Here is a 27,370-nt window from a genome sequence, read left to right as displayed (position 1 = left end):
CTGTTTATAAATGTTCCCCTATCACTAACTTCAGATTACATCCATAGTTTTGCTGCTGATGGTGCTCTCCATTCCTCTTTTTCATTTGACAAATTGTGCAGTGCTTATATATCTCAAGTTATATGATTGATCTCTGTAATCATTGCTTTGTATATTGATCTCCTTGCCATATTTCAATCTGTTGAGGTTACACCAATGCCACAAAACACAATCCTTGCTTATTTAACACAAGAAAGACCATACTTCACTTCCCCCTCACCCTTGATAATATCAAGAACTCCACAAGGTTGAGTAACTCCTTCACTTTTAGGATGAAAAACCTGAGTTTCCATGGGGAAAAAAAAATCTTGCAACCTTTTTTATGAGAACATCTAACTGAACTTCATTTGAAAATTCTTAAGAAAGTTCTTTATGCTGTGGTCAGAATTTGAACATAGCACAAGACCAGTGAAAGTGGCTTATGCTTCCACTCTTCAACCAGTAAGTCAAGAATTTGATTCCTATTATGAACATGAATGTTTGTTTGTCTTTGGGTGGTGAATGGATTTCATTTTCCAGTGTGAGACCACCACCCTACTCATTGAAGACCCAAAGCATCTTTGGTCTTGTGCCGGGTTTCTAGATTATTAAACCCTTAGCCTACCCATGGTACTATGCACTATAGGTCTACAACTTTTTGTGAATAGGATTCACATGAAAAAAATAAATAAAGACTTAGATAATTCAAATGCACATCCTCACAGCTATTTCAGAAGTAGCAACAAATCAAATACCGATGCAAAAGAAAGAGTAAGTTTCCTGCCAATGATTAAAGCAGTAATTCTTCTTGCATTGACATTTTATTTCTAAGTTATGCAAAATGGCTACTCCTCGAGATAAGGTGCAGTGCTACTTCTGGTACAATGCTGCAAAATCTGATATCCATGCAAAGGTAGTATACAAAAATTATATTCCTTCACTGCCAAGAACATATTTATGAAGTCACTGCATCACTAAACGTGGATAGGTAGAAACTTTTATAAGTCTGAATTCAGACTCAACATTACTAAAAAGTGTCTGACTTTATTATCCCTCTAAAGCAGTATTAGATATACAGATGTCCTAAAAAAATGTATACATACAGGGTGATCAAAATTAAACTATCCCTGTTTAAGGTCTTGTGGAGCACCATCCAGTGATCTAAACGCTGCGAAATGTTGCAGGATACAGTGTGCATTATGCGGAAACAATATCTGAGGGAAAAAAAAAAGTACTTCCACAATTCACCATGGGGGGGGTTAAACACCAAATGCATGATGGAATTTACATATCATGCAACTCGGCAGATACCAGGTGGATTTAAAAAGATGGCTACAGGATTTTTCTCCTTCATTCTGATTATTAATACCTTCCACTGTGATGCCAGAACTACCACAAGGATCAGTTCTGGCTCCCCTCCTTTTTAACTTATACATCGCAGATTTGCCTAATACAGCTTCCAAGAAGTTTTGCTACACTGATGACATTGCTCTAGCCACCAGACACACCAATTTTACTACAATGGAAGATACACTAACAAATGACCTTGCAGTCCTAGATGAATACTTCAGCAAATGGAGATTACGCCCAAATTCTAGCAAAACAGAAGTTTCATGCTTCCACCTGAACAATAACCAGGCTAACAAAGAACTCATGATATACTTCAACCACAAACTGCTATGCTATAACAGATTCCCGAAATATCTGGGCATCACTCTAGATAGAACACTGTCTTTTAAACCACATCTCATTAACACAGCATCCAAGCTAAAAACAAGAAACAATATACTGCAAAAACTATGTGGAACAACTTGGGGTGCCTCAGCAACAACAACGCTTCGTTGCACTTCTCTCGGCCTCGTTTACTCTACAGCTGAATACTACTCACCCGTATGGCTGAACAGCACCCATGTGTATTTGGTCAATGCCCAGCTTAACACCACTATGGGCCTTATTTCTGGAACTGTAAAACCCCAACCTACTGGCTCCCAGTGCTAAGCAACATCCCGCCTCCACACATATCCGCAGATCCAACTTTCTTTTACATGAACACAGCAAAATTATGGAAATCCAAAATCTTCCAATCCATGAAGGCATCCCACCCCTAGAAATACACAGGCTAAAGTCAAGGCACCCTCCAATCTTAACAGCAAAATATCTTGCAGAGACAAGTTTCAACATGAAGGAGAAGTGGAAAGAGTCCTGGTGTAACACTTCAACAGGGATCTTCCATGAATTAGTGGACCCCTACACAGATACCTTCAGGTTTTGACCTACCTCGGAAAACTTGGTCTGCCCTTAACTGAATCTGCACTAACCATGGTAGATGTGCAGACCACCTTTACAAATGGGGCATGATTGCCTCACCCAGGTGCGACTGTGGATCACCCTGCCAGACAATTAATCATATTACAGCAGAATGTGTCCAATGTGCATACATTGGAAACCTGTCAGACTTCATCCATGCTACACCAAGTGCAGTTGACTGGATAATCAACCTAGACATTCAGACAATCAACCTACAGACTGTATTATGTCTGTAGCCTGTTCTTGATTCTTGAGTGTCTCTTTTATGACTGTATTATGTCTTATTATTGTACATATGTCTATTACTATGTCCATATATATTAAGGATTAATGTAACTTTTCATGTGTGAGCCATATGCTAAATAAATAATTAATATCTTCCACTGTGATGGCACTAGCCTTGTGCCCCACATGCTTGCTCGTGAAGCTATACTACCTAATCAGTTGCAATGCTGTTGCTGCACTCCATGAATTTCGTCACCTGAACAAATGGTAAAGAGGTCCACTATTTCCATGTGCTCTGTGATGAATGATTTGTCATTTTGAAGAAACATGATTGTTGGGAGTTAGACCTGGCAGTGGTCGCAAACCAATCAGTTCATAACAAGTGAATGAAGTTTCTACTGCTGTTGTGGATCAGGCCATGAATAACAGCATTGGTTCCTGAAGTGCATGTGCTGTGTCAAGACACATGAATGTGCCTTACACACAACTGACTTAAAAAGTCAACTGACATTTGCTTTAACATTTCTTGCTTGAGTGGAGTTGGATGCTGTGTGGCCGTGGATGATTTTGTGGAGAGATGAGGCTCACTTTCACTTGAATAGAGCTGTGAATACTCACAATTGCAGGTATAGGCTACACAAAATCCTCATGAAATCCAGCAAATTCCTTAGCATTCACCTAAAGTTACTGTCTGGTGTGGGTTTACAGCTTCGTTTATCATTGGGCCATTCTTTTTTTTGAGGACATTCACCAGTGGGTCCTGTGACTCAGTTACTGCTGAGAGGTATCGCGATATTATTATTATTATTACGTGACACCTCCAGGAAGGCCAAAGACTTGTCAAGGGGCGGCACCTACTCTATAGCTCTGCTCCACCACTCAGTCCACCAACTACAATGAACCGCAACTACACCAACGGCATCTACTGCCAGCCACCACCACTAGTATTTTCACAGACAATCACAAACATCCATGCCCATGATGGGATTCGAATCTACAGCCTTTTTGCTGCAGAGTGGATATGCTAATCACTTGGCCAACCAGGTTGTAATGATACACAATTTTGTTGTGCTACAGCAGCACCTGTGCATGGATTCGGTTATTTTCATGCAGGATGGGGTCCCTGCACACATCATCAGTCTGTACAGGAGATTATTTAAGAAATTTCATGAAAGCCAGAGTGATCAGCCGTGCATTTCCCGTTTCACTGCCTCATTCACCTGATCTTGACACCCCTGTGACTTCTGGCTTTGGGGATTTCCCAAAGACAGGATTTATTGGGATCATCCTGATAACTTGCCAGTGCTGAAAGACAGTATAATGCAGCATACACAATGTCAGTCCCAACCAGCTGCTTTCTGCCATTGAATACATTGAATGCAGTTTATAGCATACTGGGAAGCACATTGAACTGTACAGCCCTTGAGTGCATAATGGAAGTGAATAAAATGTGTTATTTATGCTTATGTCACTTTTCTCTCTCTCTCTCTCTCACACACACACACACAGAAGATTACTTCATCTACATTCGGTACATCATACAACACCCCTGGTAATGAATTTTGGAATATCACTTCTGCATGATGCACAATGTATTCCTGTAAAGTTTCGCAGCATGCATATGGATCACTGGGTCGCTCTCCACACTTTCTTAAATGGGGATACTTTAATTTCGATCACCCTGTACTTTGGTTGTTAATAACTACTATGTTTATTTTCTTAAATTTAATAATTTTATAATTAAGAATAAATGTTATTACACTGAAGATTAGGTATAAAAGTTAAGTATTTGCTGTTTAAATGATGCTGAAAGGTTTTTTTTTTTTTTTACTTGGTTATAAATTAAAAAAATGCTAAGAAATTGTATTCTTATATAATCCTTCATCCATGTGTAAGAAAAACAAACTTTGTGAAGTATCTTCACAATTAGGCTGTTTGTATATAGAGGCTGGTGACTTCACATTAATTCCCATAATACAAATCTAACATTTTGGTAGTTATGTATCTTTATATAAATATGTATGAAAGAAATAAAGAAATGTGAGAGCATGAATAAGGAGAAGATAAGCTGAATGAATTTGCACCAGCCATCCTATATGCCTGCTGTAAATTTGTGGTATGTGTATAGGCTTAGTCATAGTGGAGATTAATCATTATATGGTTTACCTCCTGTTCTTTTTTTTTTTTTTTTAGATTGAGTTAGTGTCACATCCTTTTTGAGTGTGTATAATGCTATGCATTATGGGAATGGCCAACCCAGACTGGTTTTGAGAGTTTTATTAAAATCTCATGAGTGGGAGCCAGACCCAGAAGAGATACTAAGGATTAAACAAGAATATATCTTGGCGTCTTTAATTTAATTTATAACAAGTGAAAAAACCTTTCAGCAACTAGCTCTAATCCAGAGTATTTTAATAAAATGCTATACCATTTTGCTACTTATATATGGCAAATATGACTTCTGCGTTATTTCAACTCTAGGTGTGTATAATGCTCTTCCCATGGTATTACGATGTGTGCTGTGAATTGTGTACTCGTAGCAATGGGATGCGCTTGCACCGTGAATGACCTTGAAGGTTCTAGAAGCAGTTGAGAGATGAGCATTGTTCGCTGTCGCTTGTACTTAGTTTGTAGGCAGTTTTAAAAGAAACGTATGAAGTCGCTTTGCCAGAATAATGTCTAACGTTAAACTCGAGCAATGCATTAATCTCAAATTCCTTGTGAAATTGAAGAAATTGCCGACCGAGTGTTTGAAACTGTTGCAGAAAGTGTACGGCGATAATGTAATGTCACGTGCATGAATGTTTGAATGGCACAACCGCTTTGCTGAGGGTCGAGAAAATGTTAAAGGTGACGAACGTCGGATTGCCCTGTCATGGCAGGAACCGAACAAAACGTTGTGGAAATTAATGGAATTGTCCACAACAATCGCCGATTAAGCATTCAGATGATAGCAGACATGGAGCACATTGATAAGGAGACTGTACGACAAATTTTGCATGAGCAATTGAACATCAACAAAGGCTGCACCAAAATGGTTCCCAAAAACTTGTGTCAGGAGCAGAAAGATGTCCGGAAACAAATTTGCACTGACATCATGGAATGGCTGACAGCAGAGCCGGATTTGCAGGAGATCATCACATGTGATGAGATGTGGATTTTCCAGTATAATCCAGAAACAAAGAGACAATCAGTGCACTGGAAAACTCCCACGTCACCAAGAATGAAAAAACAAGAATGAGCAAGTCAAAACTGAAGGCAATGCTGTTTTTTTTTTTTTTTTTTTTTATATATCAATTGAATGGGTACCAGAGGATCAGAGAGTTAGCCAACATTATTACCTTGAGGTTCTGGCCAAGCTGAGAGAACAAATGAGGAAGAAGAGACCCGATCTGTGGAAGAATTCTTGGATTATCTGTCAGGACAATGCTCCAGCCCACAGTGCACTATCTGTAAAACAGTATCTGGCTAATAAGAAGATCCCAGTGATGGACTATCCCTTACTCACCGGACTTAGCTCCATGCGACTTTTACTTTTTTCCAAAGTTGAAATCCGTATTAAAGGGCACTGTCATTTTCAGTCAGTGGATGAGGTAAAGGAGGAAACAGCAGTGCTATTGAAGCAGATAACACCTGATGACTTGCAGCACTGCTTCCAACAATGGAAAATTCGTATGTAATGGTGTATAGATAGAGGAAGGGAGTATGTTGAAGGGGATAAGGATTAAGTTGTACAATTGTAATAATAAACCACATTTTTGCAACCAGTCTCGTTATTTAATAGCCACACCTCGTATACACACCTGAAAAGATGTGTACTTTGCATTATGGGTACTAAAGTAATTAATAATTAATGTGAAGTCACTATCCTCTCTATACAAGTAGTATAGTCATGAAGATACTTCACTGGAAAAGTCTGTTGCTTACACTTAGATAAAGGATTAAACCAGAATATAATTTCTTGCCATCTTTAATTTAGTTTAAATGATGCTTTATCTCAGTTGCACGAAATGTGCTCCATTCTCATCGCGGCATTGCTAACATCAGGAAGAATCTGATCTGCAAACACCAATTAACATAACTTTTGTAATTGTGCAACAATTCCCTTCGATTTCTTGCCATAACTATAAAGTTGTGGATTTCATGGCATAAACTTTGTCTTTGAGGTATACATGTAAGCAATGATCCAGTGGTGTTAGATCAGGTGAATGTGTAGGGTACTCAGCACTGTCTCTTTGTCCATTCCATATGTTCGGAAAAGTTTCATCAAGATAAGTAATGACATCATGATGAAAATGGGAAGGTGCTCTATTTTGTTGGAAATGTGCAAGCAACAGTTAGGAGCTGTTTTGGAATAACAGAGTTTTGAGTGTTGGTTTACATCAGGGATCGGCACTCAGTCTTTTTCTCTTTAATGCAGTAATAGATACTTAGACAGAGGAAGTAAGAGAGAGAGAGCACCTTGGAGTATGCTATATTATTATTATTATTATTATTCAGGCCTCCAAGGAGTCAAAAGACTCATCGAGGGAGATCCTTCCTAAGACATAAAGTCTGTCAAGACTCATCGAGGGGAGGCCCCCCTGAGAAACACAAAGTCTATCATACCACTCCTTAAACTCACTGACCGTTCTCGCTCCCACCACTCCATCAGACAATGCATTCCATGGCTCAACCACCCTCCACACAAAGAAACCACTCCTTACCCTCTTGCTCACAGTTTCCTTTCGTAACTTCCAGGGATGGCTTCTTGTCATCACTCTTTCCCATTGTTCAACCAAGCGAAAGAACTCCCCAGTGTCAACCCTGTAACCACCTCTCAACAGTTTAAAAGTCTCAATCATATCACCTCTCCTTCTTCTATCCACCAAACTCTGCAGTCCACATTCTCTCAGCCGATCCTCATAACTATCCTTGTACAGTCCTGAAACCATCTTTGTCATCCGTCTTTGTATCCTTTCCACAGTTAATTTATCCCCTTCAAATCCTGGGGACCAAATCTGAGAACAATAGTCCGAGTGTGGTCTGATCAGAGACTTATACAACGGAATGATAACCCTCTTATCTCTGCAGGTCAGTGTCCTTCTCATAATAGCAGCAATCCTCTGTTTTACCTTCACCACCTTTGCAATATGTCTCCTAAACTTCAGGTTTCTATCAATCATCAACCCCAGATCTCTTGTCTCCCCTACTTCCTCCAGTATAACTCCTCCCATAGAGTATGCAGCATCCCATCGATGTTTCCCAAACCTCAAGACCTTACATTTTGCTGCATTAAACTGACACCCCATTCATTTGCCCATCTATCTAGCTTATTTAAATCCTCTTGCAGGGCTACCACATCTGCACTATTACTAATAATCCTTCCCAGCTTCGCATCATCTGCAAACAACTGAATATCCCCCTGCAATCCACTGGCTATGTCATTGATATAAAGGTTAAACAATATAGGTCCTAGTACTGACCCCTATGGGACCCCACTTGTAACCCTCTGCCTCCTGGAAACTGCTCCACCATACACAACTCTCAGATACCTATCAGACAGCCAATCCTGAATCCAGTTGACCAATCTGACATCCAGACCCATGTGCTGCAACTTAAATATCAGCTTATCATGTGGCACCCTGTCAAATGCCTTCGCCAAGTCTAAGAAAATTGCAGTATATGCCTTTCCCTCATCTAATGTTCTTGAAACTTTATTATAAAAGGCTAGCATATTGCTAAAACAAGAGCATCCTATATGCAGATGATATTGTGCTGTGTGCAAAAACAAGAGAGGAAATGAAACAAAAGCTGATAAGATTGAACAGAGTATTAGAAGAAAGAGGACTGAGGATTTGCAGAAGAAAATCTGAATATCTGTGTGGTTAAAATGTCGACACTCAGGAAGATGTGGTGCTCAATGGAGAGGTCATCAAGAAAGTAGATAAATTCAAATATATGGAGGTTCAGTAGTGGATAGTAAAGGTGAAGTGGACAGGGAAGTCAATAACAGAATTTAGGCAGGAATGGAAGAATCGGAAAGAAATGTCAGCAATTTTGTGTGATAGAAAAGTTCCAGTGAAATTGAAAGGAAAAATATACAGAATGGTAGTGAGACCTACAATGTTATATGGATTGGAGACACTACCTATGAAGAACTCCAATGAAAGCAAGATTAGTACTTCAGAAATGAGGATGTTTCGATGGCTGTGTGGAGTACAAAGGAAAGACCAGGTGAGGAATGAAGACATCAGAGGTACTGTTTAGGTGACTGCAATTACAAACAAAATACAAGAAGCATGATTAAGATGGTATGGACATGTAATGAGGCAAAATGAAAAATATGATGGACAAAGTATCATAATCCTTTCCTTCATGCTTACACGGTGATCGGAATACATCATGCAAATTATGGAAACAACTACTGTGTTAGAGTAAAAACTTTAGTTGAATATAAATCAAAATAAACACTTGATGTTTCGACCTTCACATTAAGGTCATCATCTGAAGTATATACATATATACAAAGAAATAAGCTGCACTACAATCTACATGGCATGCTGAAGTTACTGACGAACCATTACAACTATTGGCCTGACCTCTGGTGGGAAAAAAACCTTATTACTTCATAGCTATAGTCATTATTATTATCATCATCATCATCTATTAGGTTACAAAATTAAATTAAGCTGGAGAGCAACAAGTTTACAAAAAGGAAAAAATTAATAAATAAATAAAAAACTTATATAAGTATAGATATAAATGTAGCAATACATTTATAAATAATGGCTATAGCAAAATTACTATTTATAAATGTATAAATATTTATACATGAATAAATGTATTTTTATAAATGTAGCAATACATTTATAAATAATGGCTATAGCAAAAATAATATTAATAAAGTTCTTCATAAAACTTCATCAAAAAATAATATAGATTACAGTAAAACCATAACTATCCCATACATTAAAGGGTTATTAGAAAAAAATTAATAGAATCCTACACCATTATAATCTTAATGCCACTTTTAAACCACCTTTAAAATTAAAAAAACATATTCGACTCCTATAAAGAACATTTCCTCCCATTGGCACATCCTGGAGTTTATTGCATCTTTTGCACTTGTAACTTATCTTGTATTGGGGGAAACTGGATGTACGATCCCTATCCATAAAAAAAGAGCACAAACGACACATTAAATTTAACAATTTTGGTGAAGCAGGCCTCTCAGATCATGCTCTTAACACCCTACACCAAATTGATTGGAAAAGTACTGGTTCATTATATCACACAAAAACCTGGTATGAATGGAAATTTAAAGAAGCCTGTGAAATTTTGATTAACCACCACCATCTTTAACAATAATAGTGGCATAAAGATTCCAAGAATTTGGATGGCACACATTCAGCCCACTTAGTTTCCAGCAAACCCTGACTTTAGGACTCTAAGCAGTTTTTCAGCTTTTATTGGCCACTATCCATGCATTGGCTGTAATTTATATGTATACTTATATTGGTAATTTTTTTATTTTTATTAATTTTTTTTTTCCTTTTTGTAAACTTGTATTTGTAAAGTTGTATTTATAAAGGTTGGTCAGTAACTTTAGCATGCCATGTAGATTGTAGCACAGCTTATTTCTTTGTATATATATATGTATAATCCAGATGATGACCTTAATGTGAAGGTCGAAACGTTGAGTGCTTATTTTGGTTTATATTAAACTAAAGTTTTTACTCTAACACAGTAGTTGTTTCGATAATTTGTATGATGGAAATACAAGGAGGAAAAAGAGGTGGAAAGATAATGTAGAGGAAAATCTGAAGGAGAAAAATCTGGACAAAGATGCAGTCTACAGTAGAAACAGTGGAGAAGACTCATCAGAAACAGCCAATCCCATATAGAAAAGGGAGGAGCTGAGGAAGAAGCTCCATTTTGTTGGAAATAAAAAAATCTTCCTCATCCTCAAATATCTGAAGAATTTTTGGCACAACCGATCTTTGAAGCATATTGAGATACAAGAGATCAGTAACTTTTGGTTCAAAAAAGAATGGTGCAATCAAACCCTTGATAATCACACCACAATTGTACAGGCGACTATACAATTCAACTTTGGTCCTCTGTTAAAATTGACCAAACCCATTCACAAAATTCAATCCTATAATCAGGATCATCTTTGTTTAGTGCATGCACTAATCTTCCTATTTCACAAGCAGCTTGTTGGATAGATTTCCTTGGTGATTATAGGAATTATTGCAGCACTCATGCACTAATTTTGATTTCTTGAGGCTCACAGACATTTGAGGACTTCTAGATTGTTGCTTGTGTACTTTTTGCATGGTATCATAAACTTTATCTCAGATTTATGTGAAATTGTAATTTGCATTGGAGGTTCTGTTTAAAATTCATTTGTCTGTTGTCTCTGAACTTCATGTATGTTTTCATATTTCCAGTACCACTTCAGTACACATTTCCATTTTTCAAATATAAGTCTGTACATTTTCATCTGAAAAAAGAAACAATATTACAGAATTATGAGATGATAAAGTGTGTATACATCCCCCCCCATTCTTTATATCCATTTGTATTGAGTCAGGAATTTATGAACCACTCCACAATTTTGCATTAAAAGGAAAGATATACATTCTATGACTTCCTGAAAATGTATCAATATTTTATGTTTAATACCTATTATTATTTCGGGCAACTCCAAGGAGTCGACAGACTCATCGAGGGAGGCCCTAACATCATGTGAAGAACAACTATTCGAAATTCAGTATCTATCATACCTTGCCTTGAACTTATTCACAGTCATAGCACCCACAACAGACTGGCAGCTTATTCCACTCATTCACCACTCTCCAAGTAAAAAACCTAGCTCTAACACCCCTGCTAACCACATTCTTACCCAGCTTCCATGTATGGCCCCTAGTCCTCCGACAACCAGTCCTATTCTCAAAAATATCTTCTGGATTAATCTTAAAGAAACCCTTCAGTAATTTGAATGTCTCAATCATATCATCCCTTTTCTGCCTATTAACCAATTTTTGCAACCCACAAATCTTCAACCTGTTCTCACAAGGTTCATTCCACAGACCTGCTGTCATCTTGGTCACTTGTCTCTGGATCCTCTCCACCTCCTTCCCATCAAGAAGAAACCCTGGTGCCCATATCTGGGCACAGTGGTCTAGATGGGGGGTCTTATCAAGGCTCAATACAGAGGAACAATAACTTGTTTGTCTCTGCTTAAAGCATTTTTTAGAAGCCAAGTGATTTGATGAGCTGATTTAACCACTTTTGCAATGTGCTCCCCCTAAACTTCAACTCCCTATCCACCAACACTCCCAAATCCCTGGCCTCATCAATTTCCTGGAGTACGGTTCCACCGACGTGATATATTGCTGCTAATCTTTTCACCCCAAAATGCATAACCTTACACTTTGCCACATTAAATCGACATCCATTTTCCTTAGACCAATCCTCCAAAGCAAAATTTTGACATCCTGTGCACTCACTATTGCTCTATCCAACTTTGCATCATCAGCAAACAAGTGAACACTTCCTCTCAGATCCTTTCTTATATCGTTAATGAACAAATTGAAAAGTAGTGGTCCAAGAACAGAACCCTGTGGCACACCACTAGTCACAAGCCATCTTTTGGACTCTTCTCCTGAATAAACCACTCTCTGGTATCTCTCCATCAACCACCCTCCTATCCATCTCACCAACCCTATATCCATCCCCATATGCTGCAGTTTACTGATTAGAATTCCATGTGGTATCCTGTCAAAGGCCTTAGCAAGGTCCAGTAGAATCACTGTAAGCCCATTATTCTTATCCAGTTCAGCTGTCACTGTTTTATAAAACGTGAGCAAGTTACCGAGGCATGATCTACACTTCACAAAACCATGTTGTCCCCCATACAGTATCCCATTTTCATCTATCCAATCCTGTATTTTTCTCTTGACTAATTTCTCCAAGACCTTGACAACGATTCCTGATATGCTAATCGGTCGGTAATTTACAACAGCAGTCTTGGAATTTCCTTTATGCAGTGGAACTATTTTCCCTTCTTTCCAGCCCCTCGGGACTAACCCAGACCCGAGACTCAAGTTAAACAAAATGGTCACGGGCACTGACAATTCTTTAGCTGCTTCATGTATGACACGAGCTGGTATACGATCCAATCCCACAGATGTATTGACATTGAGGTTTTGTAATAGACTACTCACCTCAACTTCATTCACCACAATTCCAGTATAATCTATTGGTTCATTCATTCCTGCAATGTCACCACCTGGATGATATATTCTTGCAAAGTGCTCACTCAGTAATTCAACTATGTCAACTGATTCGGTTACCTCCCTACCATCGGCATTCTTTAAAATCATTCTGCCATATACATTTTTCCTTTTACTTGCAACGTATCGAAAAAACTGTTTAGGATTCTCTTTAGCCTGCATGGCCAATGTTCTTTTGTAATCCTTTTTTTGCTGTTCTTACCACACTCGTTACCCTTCTGGCCTGCGCTTTATACCGTTCATGTGCTTGCCGGTCACCCTTCTCCTTAAATTCCCTCCATAGTTGTTTCTTTTTTTTTGGAGCTCAAGCTTAATGGTGTTATTCATCCATTTAACCCCTACTTGATTTATTATTCTGACTCTAGGTATACAGTCAGCCATTGCTTCATGCAAATACTTCTTTACTGCCTCCCATGCACTGTCAACTTCTAGTCCTTGCAGTTGTACATGCCATGGCATTGAACCAATCAAACTCCTAAGCTTGTCATACTTTCCAGTCCGATAATTCCACATCTACCCTGTCTTAATTGTAAATTCCACACCTTTAACCACCTCCCAAGTCAAGACCCTATGATCACTCTCACCAATTGGTGGCAACATTCGTTACAGCCAAATTCTCAGATGCAATTACTAGGTCAAGCACTCTCTGACCTCTAGTATTTTCCATTACATGCTGTCACAGATAATTATCCCTTAATAATTGCATTAAATCCAATTCCTTCCTCCCATGTGACCTCTCCTCCTTCCAATCACTGTTACCATAGTTGAAATCTCCTATAATAATTACCCTCCTTCCACTCATTTCTTCTATTTGCTTATTCATACTGTCTCCACCATCTATTCCATCACCTGGTCTATAGCAGTAACCAACTGTTTATTTTGTTCTGCTAGTTTCAATCTCACACCAAATAGCTCTTTCAAATAATTTTTGTGAGCAGTTATAATACTAATTAATGAGAAGCCACATAAAAATTGTTTATTTGTAGAATTTTCAGCTGTTTCATAGCCATTTTCAATGCATTTTAGGGACATTACCACAAAAAAATAAAAAAAGAGAACAACAATTAAACTGAAACCACATGATATTATATGTACTATCGACTGCAGGAGAATAACTTTATCTGCATTATTAAATATAAAGAAATCAATTAGAATATTCTGCTGTTGCAGCTTATGTTATTATGGACAGACTGGTTGTTCTGCACAAATTAGTTTTGAAGAACATCAAGAATATAAAACCATGCCTTATCTACAAAATGCAGAATTCAGTGTAATACCAATTTACAAAGAAAGCTGTGAATCATATATTCACAATTCCAACCTTAACAAAAACGATTGCCTTAAACTTTCTCAATTTTATGAAGTTATCCTAATTCATACTTACTTACCATTCATGCGTTTCATAAATTGGAATTAATGTTTAAATTTAAAAATATTTTATTGTCAATTTTAATTTATTTCTTTATATGTATTAGTGCAGATTGAGTTATTTTTCTGCACATATATCATGCACTTTCAATTTAATTTTTTTTTTTTTTTTTTTTTTTTTTTTTTTTTTTTTTTTTTTAAGTTATCTTCCTGTAATGTATTGAAAATGGCTATGAAATAGATGGACAATTTTCACTTAAATGACTTCCATCATTAATTGGTATTGTAATGTATTCTTCCACTTACACCTCAATTTTTAAATAAATTTTATGAACAATGTTTTATTAAGTATGGAGAAATGCATTAATTATTTTAAATAATTTTTAAAAGGAATACTGTATGTTAGATTTACTGTATGTTTTAATGCTCATTTTTCTGATGAAGTGCATTCTAAAAAACTGGAAAGAAGCAGTTGTCTTATAAATTCCATGCCGTAATCATGAAAAAATTATGGAAAGTTAGTCTCATATATTCGTAACATTGCTTTCACGTATCTTTTTTTTCTTTTGTGAAAACCTCTTGTTGGTCAGTGAGGTACATCTTTATTCTTCAGTCTGTTCACTTTAGCATGGCTTTTTGTGCATGTCTTTTGATGGCAGATGATTTTCGTTGCTTGGTGTGACCACCATTATGCCTAATTGAAGTCTGAAATGGATTGACTGAAATATTAAATACTTTCATAAAATATTTTTCATTTTTGGTCTCTTGAACTGGGTTCCAGATTATTTTATCCTTAGCCCATCCCAGGATCCACTAGGTTTGCAACCGTTTGTGGGTGGGTTATCTTAAAATTTATTTTAAATAATAATAATAGATTTCATGGGTTCTCACCTATTTGAAAATTGAAATTTAAATCTCCACAATATTTTGGAAGAAAAATGCAGTAATCAAATTTATTTTCATATTTCAGCAAGATGTCCAGTTAGACAAGTAAATATCAATAACAAAATTTGATATAAAGTTCTTAAGGAATAAATTTGAAGGAAGAAATACATTTTTGGGTATAACTTTTTACTTGATCCACACTTGAAAGTTTGTTGTCAGTAATATTAATTGCTGAGTTTTGAATAAACTTTTACTGTTTAAGATGTTTGTATTATGAACATAAGAAATTTGAAAGTGTATAAGCCTAGCTCAGTGATTAAATTTCACCATTTTCTAATTAAAATTGTCTATGTACACCAGTGATGTATATATGCAGGAGTTGCCTGAAATGGATAATATTGCTAGATGATAATATATTTATCAGCTCATTGCTTAAATAATAAAAAGAAATCAGTACAATGATCATCTTTTTTGCATGCTGATCTTAACATCAGAAAGCTCTGTACCCTTCTTCAGGAAGGTTGCTCAATCCCATGGACTCTCTCCTGTGTAAAGGCACTGGTGTACATACACACATTCACTCACTCACATATACAAGCTTTTATAATTATTTTTCTTTTCCAGCTCCAGTTATTACAAGTAATAATATTGCACTTCCAATAAAACCTGCTCCTTCATCCACTGTAACATATCGGTCATCACCTAGTAATCAGAGACTGTCAGGAGGGTCATCTCCAAGTGGGAATGCAGTGCATTCTAATTCAATATCTTCCTACCGTGGTTCTACTAATCAACACACACATACAAGGCATGTGCCTCAGTATGCTTCCTCAAACTCTCTTCACAGTGAAGGTGGCCATAGTTCAAATTCTTCATCACCTATTCCTTCTCCTTCACCACCCCAAACAAATGTCAGAGGTTCACAGTCTTCAAGGTTTCCACTTACTCCTAACAAACATATATCAGCCTCTACTTCAAATCTTCTCTCATTGAAGAAATGGTCAAACAGCCAAGAACTTGGATCTTCCATTAACATTTCAAATAAGTAATTATTTTTATTTATTCTTCGCTAATTCATGTTAATTTTTGCTAAGAGTGTATAGACGGTGAATACATACATTTAACTTATGGTTTTTTTTTTCTATGGAAAAAACAATGTGATCATCAATCGCATTCACACACACATATATGAGGACTTTAGAATGCTAGCTATTAGAACAGAGTGAGAAAACATGCAGAGTAAATGAGGAAAAAGGGAGATGTAAAAGAGAAAATAAGTTGGTTATTATTCTTTGAATAGAGAATATTTTCCATGGAGTAGCAGAAAATAGTGACAGAGTCATCCCTGAAAGTTATTTTGGTCTCAAAATAATATATACATATATGTATGTATTATCATTTATCTGGGTTATCCAATTTTTTTGAAGGGGGTAACTTGAATGATACATGTGTGCATGCATGTGTGTGAGAGATTAATTTTTTTAAAATTGTTATTTTGAATTCATGATTCATACCATGCAGTTTAAGAATATCATTATGTTCAGTATGTCAAAATTTTTTGTTGTAGTTTTATTATTGATTTTACTTATTTTAAAGAGATACCGTAATTATTGTTGAGAGGAATTGTGTTTTAGTATTTGTGTATTATCATTGACATACCTGACTAAAATTAACACACACACATGAACCACAGTAGTAGGTTTTTTATTACGTAAATATTTCGTCCTAGGTATCTTAGGACATCATCAGTACAGTAGAACAATACTAGGAATGACACGAAGGATAAGGTGCGTACGTACAATGGAATCCAAATTTGCATGCAGTGGCGTGTTGCGGCCTGAACTTAAATTAGATAAAATTGAATTAAATTAAATTAAAATTAAATTACAGTTAAGTTACTTTTACACTATTTTGTATGACAATTTCCCTTACTTTAGGGATGGTAAGAACATCATTGTGGTTTAGATTTGGTCTGTGAAGTAGGGCTTCAGCACTTTCTTTGTATAAGCGTTCATATTTATATGAAGATCTGTGTAGGAGTTTTGTCTTTTGCCAGTGGATCTTGTGGTTTGGGTTTTCAACTCCGTGTTGAGCGAGGCCTGATTTTTGTGGTTTGATGAGGTGGATATGGTCTTGATGTTCCGGAATGCATTTAAAAACTGATCTGCCTGTCTGCCCATAATAAGAGAGTTTACAGGAGCATGGAACCTCGTATACACCAGGTAGTAGCTTAGGTGAAAGTTTGTCTTTGGGTGAAGGTAACAGGTTGTGGATCTGGTTGATGGGTTTGTAGGTGGCAGTAAGATTGTATTTCTTCATAATTTTCGAGAGCCGTTCGGAGATGCCTTTTATATAAGGTATGGGAATCCTATGGGCTTGTTCTTGTCTAGGTTGATATGTAGAGAAGTTGCTGATAATTTTTTTTGAGTTGTTTTGAGATTGTATCCACTTAGAGTGGCTGCGTTTTTGATTATTTCCAATTCTTGTTTTAGAGAATCCTTGGAGGAGTGAAATCTGTGTGCTCTGGTCTGGTTACCAATGATTTAATGATGCCAAATTTTTGAGAGGGATGGTGAGCAGAAGTATGGTGAATGTAGCGACCTGAAAATGTCGGCTTGCATAGACAGAAGTGGAGATGGAACCATCTTCTTTTCTTTGGATGTGTAAATTCAGGAAGGGGGGATGCCCAGTGGGGATTCTTTTTCTAATGTAAATTTGATGCGTGGATGAAGAAGGTTGATTTTATCTAAAAACTGAAGTAGCTCTTGTTCGGAATGACTCCAGACTGCGAAGATATCATCGACATATCGAAGCCAGAGTTTGGGTTTAAACGCAAGAATTTTTTTTTCAAGATGTTCTATAAACAGGTCTGCCAAGTTGGGTGACAAGGGGGACCCCATTGCCGTTCCCTCCTCTTGCTTGTAGATTTTTCCTTTCCATGTGAAGTAACCGGAAGTGATAACAAATTTGAAAAGTTCAGCAATATCCGACGGAAATTTTTGATTTAACAGGTCTACAGTTTCTTTATAGGGGATATTGGTGAAGAGAGAGATGATGCCAAAGCTAATTAGCATGTCAGTTTTCAGCAGTTGAAAATCTTTTATTTTGGCATGAAATTCTGTGGAATTTTGTATTGAAGAGGTTGAATGGCCTATGTGGGGATGGAGAAGGTTGGATAAGAATTTTGATAACTTGTAAGGGCTGCTAATGTTCTTGCATGAACTAAGGTTTAAGAGGATACCAGTATATGGATTCCTCTAAGTAAATGTCATCAAAAGTGATAATCCAAGACTAATTATTTCAGTGTTTGATTGAAAAGAGTATAAAAGGTTTTATTTTTTTCACATTTTATATATTTTATATTGAGATATAAATGTTTTGAAATTAAGGCTTATTTTTATTATTAAATATGCTGCCTACTTCTATTGTACTTTATCTTTTGAATAGAACTGGAAAACTACAATGTTTGTGAGTTTAGAAGTTTTGCTGTTAATTTATTTCATATCCAAACACAAGTGGTACAGTTGTAAGTATTCTAAGTAAGTGGTACAACATGATTTACAACAAATTGGGATTTGATGTTTTAAGGATACTTGTGACATAAAGACTGAATAATATATGCACGTAAACACAAGAAAGATATTTAATTAACCAAATATTTCGTTCTGGAAATAGCAGAACATCTTCAGTGGCACTACAAGAACAGTTTAAAAAAAAATACAAGGTGGAATGCTAACAATAGATCATTTAAAAATAGAACAAGCTGCATGATGCTATATCACTAAGTATTAAAGGGAATATTTTTAAGAAGAGACATGATTGAAATAAAGATATTAATTAATAATATTAAATAACATAAAATTAATATGAATTAATGAGTTATCCTGATAGACTTTCCCAGATTTTTGATATAAATATACAGTCATTCCGATTCAGGTTAGGACAATGAAATAAGGCCTCTACGCTTTCTTTGAATAAACGTTCAAATTTATGACAGGATCTATGTAAGAGGCGAGTTTTTGACCAAAGGATGTTGTGGTTAGTTTCAATCCCATGCTGAGCCAATCCAGATTTTTCAGGTTTGTTGTGATGAATGGAGGATTGATGTTCATGGATTCTTTTTTTCAAGAGAACGTCCAATTTGTCCAAAATAGGAGAGATCACAGTTGCAGGGAATTTGATAAACTCCAGGAAGAGATATAGTTGAGCGTTTGTCTTTAGGAGAAGGAAAATGGGAAGATAATTTGTTAATAGGTGAATACGTAGCTGTTAACTCATATTTCTTCAGAATTCTTGCGATAGGTTCTGAAATCCAGGAGATGTAAGGAATTGGAACTCGACGTATTGAATCTTCGTTGTTTTGTGGTGGATTATAAGAATCGAGAAGATGTTGAGTACTCTTTTCAGAAAAGCCATTGAGTTTCATGTGTTGTTCGATAGTAGAAAGTTCTTTCTGTAAAAAATTAGAAGTAGAACAATTAGTTTTGGCTCTTCTGATTAGACATTTTATGATTCCTGTTTTTTGACAAGGATCATGGGCTGATTCTTTAAGAATATAACGACCTGTGAACGTTGGTTTCCTGTAAACTGTAGTTGTAAGAGTATTTGAAGGTGACCAGATGAGGAGAACATCTTAAAAAGATAACTAGTTGTTTTCTTCCATTTCCATAGTAAACTTTATACGATGATGTAAGGAATTGATACTGTTTAAAAAAAAGGTAAGGAGTCTTTGTTGTGCGGCCATACAGTAAAGATGTCATCTATATATCTTATCCAAAAGGATGGTTGAAGGAAAATAGATGAGAAGAGGACTTTTTCTAGATGTTCTAAATAAAAGTTAGCTAAAGAAGGAGAGAGGGGACTTCCCATGCCCGTTCCTTCTACTTGGCTGTAAAATTTGTTTTGACATAAGAAATATCCAGAGTGTATTACGAAATCGAATATTTATAATGTCTTCTGGAAAGATGTCAGCAAGTAATCTCCTCAGATTTCTTAGAAAAATTAAAAAATGTCTCATTGCAACCTACATATCTTATGGTGAGCTTTGATGTAGAAACTTTATATACAAATGTACCTCTCAAGGAGACTTTAAAATTACTTGCTGATATCTTTCCAGAAGACATTATAAAACTATTCGATTTCTTAATACACTCTGGATATTTCTTATGTCAAAAATATTTTACAGCCAAGTAGAAGGAACGGGCATGGGAAGTCCCCCTCTCTCCTTCTTTAGCTAACTTTTATTTAGAACATCTAGAAAAAGTCCTCTTCTCATCTATTTTCCTTCAACCATCCTTTTGGATAAGATATATAGATGACATCTTTACTGTATGGCCGCACAACAAAGACTCCTTACCTTTTTTTTAAACAGTATCAATTCCTTACATCATCGTATAAAGTTTACTATGGAAATGGAAGAAAACAACTAGTTATCTTTTTAAGATGTTCTCCTCATCTGGTCACCTTCAAATACTCTTGCAACTACAGTTTACAGGAAACCGACGTTCACAGGTCGTTATATTCTTAAAGAATCAGCCCATGATCCTTGTCAAAAAACAGGAATCATAAAATGTCTAATCAGAAGAGCCAAAACTAATTGTTCTACTTCTAATTTTTTACAGAAAGAACTTTCTACTTTCGAACAACACATGAAACTCAATGGCTTTTCTGAAAAGAGTACTCAACATCTTCTCGATTCTTATAATCCACCACAAAACAACGAAGATTCAATACGTCGAGTTCCAATTCCTTACATCTCCGGGATTTCAGAACCTATCGCAAGAATTCTGAAGAAATATGAGTTAACAGCTACGTATTCACCTATTAACAAATTATCTTCCCATTTTCCTTCTCCTAAAGACAAACGCTCAACTATATCTCTTCCTGGAGTTTATCAAATTCCCTGCAACTGTGATCTCTCCTATTTTGGACAAACTGGACGTTCTCTTGAAAAAAGAATCCATGAACATCAATCCTCCATTCATCACAACAAACCTGAAAAATCTGGATTGGCTCAGCATGGGATTGAAACTAACCACAACATCCTTTGGTCAAAAACTCGCCTCTTACATAGATCCTGTTATAAATTTGAACGTTTATTCAAAGAAAGCGTAGAGGCCTTACTCCATTGTCCTAACCTGAATCGGAATGACTGTATATCTATATCAAAAATCTGGGAAAATCTAATCAGGATAACTCATTAATTCATATTAATTTTGTTATTTAATATTATTAATTAATATCTTTATTTCAATCATGTCTCTGCTTAAAAATATTCCCTTTAATACTTAGTGATATAACATCATGCGGCTTGTTCTATTTTTAAATGATCTATTGTTAGTATTTCACCTTGTATTTTTTTTTAAAACTGTTCTTGTAGTGCCACTGAAGATGGTCTGCCATTTCCAGATCGAAATATTTGGTTAATTAAATATCTTTCTTGTGTTTACATGCATATGTTATTCAGCAAATTGGGATACGTTACAATGAGATCAGCTTAGATTTGGTAGGTGAATTATACAGGGAATAATAATTAAATATGAAAAAAAGGAAACTATACATATACATAGGAAACTATAACTTATATACAATAAATATGGTCAGATGTTTCTCCAATAACTTTCACAATCAACTGCTCTTTTTGTGCAGTATATAATGTCCTCTTTTATGCAAAGTGATGGAAGAAAGGGACAAGAAAGAAGGTGTTCCATGGACTGGGTTGTCCCATACTCACAATTGTCTTGGTTAGTGAGGTAGCCAATTTGATGAGGTTTTGTTTGCAGCATCCTGTCGTTCGAAGTCTGTTGAGCCTTTTCCAAGTATTCCAGTCCAAATGGGCACCACGTGGAAGATGATTGGCTGTTGGAATACCAGTATTATTTTCAGGATATAGTGCAAGCCATTGTTGAAGTCTTGTCTCTGGGAGGTTTTTAGGTGGTTTGCCAGGAAGCTATGTAGGGGTCTTAATCTTTGGGGCACTGTGGTCTGGCTGAATAGTGGGTGGCGTTCATTATTCATTTGTCTGCTTCTTTCGTCAGCTGAGAATGCAGATCTTTGAATTGAAGAGGGTACAATACCAGCCAAAGTATACAGGTCTTTTAGTGGTGTTGGTTTTAGGCATCCTGTAACTAAGCAGCAACTTTTATTCAATGCTGGATCAAGTTTTTCAGCATGGTAGGATCTGGACCATACTGGGCAGGTGTATTCAGCAGAAGAATAGCAAAGGGCCAAGGCTAAGCCCTTTGCTATTCTTCTTAGTGTGCTAGGGTCTGCACCCCATTTGGAGGAGGTAAGCTTTCTTATTATATTGTTTCTTGCATTCACTTTTGCCTTTGTTTTTTCTGTGTGTGTGTGTGTTTTATATGAGTGGGTGCGATCGAGAGTCACACCGAGGTAGATTGGGTTCCAGGAATGTTCTATATTAGAGCCTTCCCAAGAAATCTGTAGTTTCCTGTTGGCTTCCTTATTGTTAAGGTGGAAAAGGGTAGTCTGGGTTTTCAAGGGTTTTGGTTTTAGTTGATTGCTGGTATAGTATGTGGTTAGACTATTTAAAGCAAGTGATGGTATAGTTTCAATGGATTTGAAATTTTTTGATTGAGTAGCTATGGCAAAGTCATCAGAATAGATAAAATTTCTAGTTCCTGGAAAGATGGGGAGATCATTGATGTAGATGTTGAAAAGTAATGGTGATAACACACTTCCCTGGGGGAGGCCATTTTTTTTGGAGGTGCCAGCGGCTCTTCCTACCACCCCCAGTTCCACGTAAAAGCGTCTGTTTTCCAAAAGTGATTGGATCAGGAGGACAAGGCAATAGTCTCTAGTTATTCTGTATATTTTATTTCTGAGTGTGAGATGGTTTATGGTATCATATGCTGCAGTTAGGTCTACAAAGACTGCTCCTGTGGCTAGTTTTTGCTCATAACCATTTTCTATATATTGAGTGAGGTGGAGAATTTGTGATGTGCAGGATTTGCCTGGTTTAAAACCAGCCTGCTCAGCAATAAGATGGGATTCGATTAGGGGTTGTAGCCTATTCAAAATTAATCGTTCATAGAGTTTAAAGAGATTGCTGAGTAGTGATATAGGTGTGTAATTTTTTGCTTTTGTTGGAGTTTTCCCTGGTTTCAGAAAGGCCACCACTTTGGCATGCCTCCAGAATAGTTGGTATCCTTAGCGTTCTGAGGGAAGTGTTGTATAGGTTTAATAACTACTCTTTAGTCCTGGTTCCAAAATGTTTAATCTGTTCATTACTGACATCATCAAGCCTGTAGATTTTCTAGGTTTATGGCAGCGTTGAGTTTAGTGATGGTGAAATCTGAGTTAATCGTATTTTGTTCCTCACTTGGGGGTTCTAAGTATCTTATTTTTTGTGTGCTTTTTTAGGGAATTTTCCATTCAGCAGCAGCTGGTGAGCAATTTGATTAATTGTTGCCTGCAGATACTCATATGACTTAGTGAAATCCTTCCTAATTCTATTGATAAAGTTCCATGCCTTTCTGCTACTATGGGTCATATCAAGGGCTTCTATTTCTTTTTTTCCATGAGGAACGCCTTTCCTCTGCCATCTTGGAGCATAATTTTTCTCTTGCTTGGATAGTCTCTTCTGAGAAGGGGGTTGGTGTTGTAAAGTTGTAAGTAATCAGCATGCTGGGCTTGTATGTCACTGGAAAGGCCTGGAATGTAGTTTGTGCAGTATCCTTGGGGAGGATGTGTTTGGTGGAGATTTTCCTCAGTATTTTTATGAATTCAGGATACTCTTGAGGGTTTGGAGGGACTTGTTCTATGGAGCAGTTGAAATCTTCCACGAAACCCTTCCAATTAGCTTTTTGGAAATTAAATCGTCGTCTGTAAGGGTCTGTGTTAGGCATAATTGCTGGGTTGAATTGAAGCATTATAAGTCTATGTTGAGTATGTGGAATGGGATTTAAAATCTTTTTAACACAAATGTTGGATATTTTTGAGCTAACAAATATGAGGTCAGAGTTATAGCCTCGCTTCCATCTGCCACTGTTGAAAGATGCAGGGAGTTTTGGATTATGTATCAGGTTTAGAGAAAGGTTTTCAGCCCATTTTTCAATAAGCTCTCCATCTTCGTTGGACTTTGTTTAACCCCAGTTAACACTATGGCTGTTAAAGTCACCTAATACAACATTAGTCATGTATGCATTATAATTGAGGAGGATGTCAGGGAAGGAAAAAGCTTCTTCTGGTGGTTTATAGACTGAGGTGATTGAGATATTTTTAAATGTGATTGGATTAAGTTTTCTTTTGTACATATTGCGCTACCATGTTTATCGTGGGGTATTTCTTTGAGTTTCATGCCATGGATGTAAGATCTTGCGGCACCTTCTCCTCTGTGAGTTTCTTGCAGGCAGAGCACATCGCAGTATCTCTGCAAATATTTGCAATGAGATCTTGCTTGACACTGGAGAAACCTTCAATATTAAATGATATTATTTTTAGGCCTGGCCCCAGGTAAAAATTAAAATAAATTTTTGAACTTCAGTTACATTTAGGGAACAGGATGGCACCTTCTCCTCTGTGAGTTTCTTGCAGGCAGAGCACATCGCAGTATCTCTGCAAATATTTGCAATGAGATCTTGCTTGACACTGGAGAAACCTTCAATATTAAATGATATTATTTTTAGGCCTGGCCCCAGGTAAAAATTAAAATAAATTTTTGAACTTCAGTTACATTTAGGGAACAGGATGTGCTCTTTTTTACGTAATGTAAATTTTATGAGATTTTTTATTAAAAAAAATACAGAATTATTATTTGTTCATATTCTTTAATAAGCTTCTTTTATGTATGGATAAATCTGGGTGTAAGTGAAAGTATTATTTATATGGAGTTAATCACTCTATATCAGTACCGTATGTAGCATCTAAGTAAATGACTGACTCGGTTGTTTTTGTCTCTGAAATATTGTAAGTAAATTTTAGGATACTTATTTATGTATTATTATTTATTTAGTAGTATTTATATATTATACATTCTAGAAATATGAAAATTCCTTATTAATGGGGGAAATAAATTTAGTAGTGTGAAACATTGCTGAAATAAGATTTTTTTTTTTTTTAAAACCTACATTTCTGTTAATCAACTTTTAGGATTTGTTTCTAAGTAATCAATCTTAATAATAGTAGTATTTTGAAGAGTGGCCAAATACCATACTAAGAATATTTTATATACAACATGAAGACATTTAATATGTAATTATAATGTTTTCTTCTTTATGGACAAAAAAATGGAAACAGTGACACGTTTCAATTAATATGGTGTTGTCTGCTGTGGGCCTAGTAAAGCCCGTATGCTTTGAGGGAGACCGTTAGTACTTGGAACTCGACAGGAGGAATTTTATCCCATTCATCTGACAGAAACTGAATCAATTCACCTTTGTTCTTTGGAGGCAGGAAACGCTGCTTGAGAGCTCTCTCTAAAATGTCCCATAAATGTTCTATAGGATTTAAGTCTTGCAATTGGGATGGCCCTGGCAAACAGGATACCTCACTGTCATGTTCCGCAAACTACTGAATGACCACATTTGCTCGATGAATAGGAGCATTATACTGTTGAAACGTGGCTGGCTGCATAGGAGAAAAGTGTCAACATGGGATGATCACTTATGATTGAAAGATAACGTACAGCATCCACATTGCCTTCCAGCACAACAAGTGGATCCAAACCACGCCACGAGAATGTACCCCAGACCATTACAGAACCACCAAAACCTTTCACGGTTGGAAACAAGCACTCTTGCTGGTAAACTTCCTTTGGCTGGTGCCACACACATATTCGTCTGCTTGCAACAAAAAGTGAGAACGTGCATTTGGACCATATCACATCCCTCCACTGTTGTGTAGTCCACTGCCTATGATCTTTGCACCACTGGACTTGATGACATGCATTGGCACGAGTGATCAAAGGCTTGTGTAAGTCAACCCACTACTGTGATATTCAACTCTATGTAGTTCCCGATGCAGAGTTTTTGTTGAAATGGGTTTCTCACAACCAGTGTTGAATTTTTCCCACAATTGCTCAGCAGTAGCCTGCCTATTTTTTGTGGTACAGGGCACTAATGCTGGAATGTCCCTCTCTTGCAGTAAGTGCTTTCATCCACTATTGGATTTCGTTGATGATGTTTGTTTTGTTGACAGCCATGCTGACATAACCTTACAGACTGTTCCTCAACTAATATGATCAATTTCAGCTGTTCTTGTCACAGATGCACCTGCCAGCCTGGCTCCAACAATCATACTCTCTTCTAAGTCATTGAGGTCCTTCCTGGATTCTATTCTAACATGCAATAAATGGCAGCAGGCTTCCATTTGCTTTTATACACACATCTGTAGGAATGTTGGGAGTACATTTGCATATCAATTGCAACTGTGTTTGGACTTTGGTGCGTCACAGATCCTGAATTGCAACTACTGATAATGTGACCCAATAGCTCAGTGTTTCCATTTTTTTGTCCATCACCTGTGTGTGTGTTTTCTGTTTTATTTATTTTAGAAAAAAATATCAGGCATGACAATGATCTTTTTTTTTTTTGTATATTTTGAATATTAAAAAAAAAACCATGAAATTATTTTATATATACATTTTGATGTATGGATTGATGATTAGTTTTGGATTGTGTTTTATGAGTTATATTTTATTCCCATCCAGTAGTCCTAGATGTCTCACTAGTGGATCTTTATTTAATCTGCATGCAAGAAGCCCCACCTCTCAACTTAGGCATGGGTAATGACATATATTAATGACATATTAGAATTTAGTTAGTATAATGGTGGTGGCAGTTAGTTATGTTGAGAATATATATATACACACATACCCACATACATATTTTGTTTGCATGCTTTTGCATATCTGTCATCTCTTGATTTATAAGTGATTTCTGATATGTAGTCTATTCTCTCATTATTCTTTTTTTCCTTGTGCTTTTTTTTTTTTTTTTTTTTAATAACAAAAAAAATCAGAATTACAGCTTTGTATTTAAATTCCTAGAAAAGTTTCTATAAGCTCCAGCTAGGTATATTTGCAACAACACACATATATAACACCGAAAAGAAAATAACTACATCAGAGCTGGGGGTTCTGTTTTTTATAAGTGATTATAGAATATTCGAGTCATATTATCCACTAGTTTAATGCTGGCCTGATATGTCTTAGATACTAAAGAACTGGATTCTAGCGCTGAGATAGTTGTGTGTGTGTGTGTGTGTGTTTATTTATTCCTTCTTCACTAGAGGTCAGAATAGAGGTTAGTTAGTAAATAAGGTAA

General features: G+C 36.4%; 1 protein-coding gene across 5 annotated transcripts in view; it reads left to right on the top strand.

Annotated features, from left to right (window-relative positions):
- LOC150102559 (echinoderm microtubule-associated protein-like 2) overlaps positions 1-27,370 on the top strand; it is a 373,793-nt gene that overhangs the window by 44,366 nt on the left and 302,057 nt on the right. For 4 of the 5 annotated variants that reach the window (XM_090399817.1, XM_090399815.1, XM_090399819.1 and 1 more), the window contains exons 3-4: positions 15,711-16,131; positions 26,755-26,829. In XM_090399817.1, the coding sequence (XP_090255943.1) occupies positions 15,711-16,131; positions 26,755-26,829 (496 nt within the window). The remainder of the gene's footprint in view (positions 1-15,710; positions 16,132-26,754; positions 26,830-27,370) is intronic. The other variant, XM_090399820.1, reaches the window with a different exon arrangement.

This window comes from Typopeltis vanoorti, chromosome 10, assembly GCF_054136105.1.
Source record: "Typopeltis vanoorti isolate ZY-2024b chromosome 10, IOZ_Tvanoo_1.0, whole genome shotgun sequence".
Classification (NCBI taxonomy): Eukaryota; Metazoa; Arthropoda; class Arachnida; order Uropygi; family Thelyphonidae; genus Typopeltis; species Typopeltis vanoorti.
Note: the sequence above shows the minus strand (reverse complement) of the source record. Positions and strands in the feature narration are given on the sequence as shown.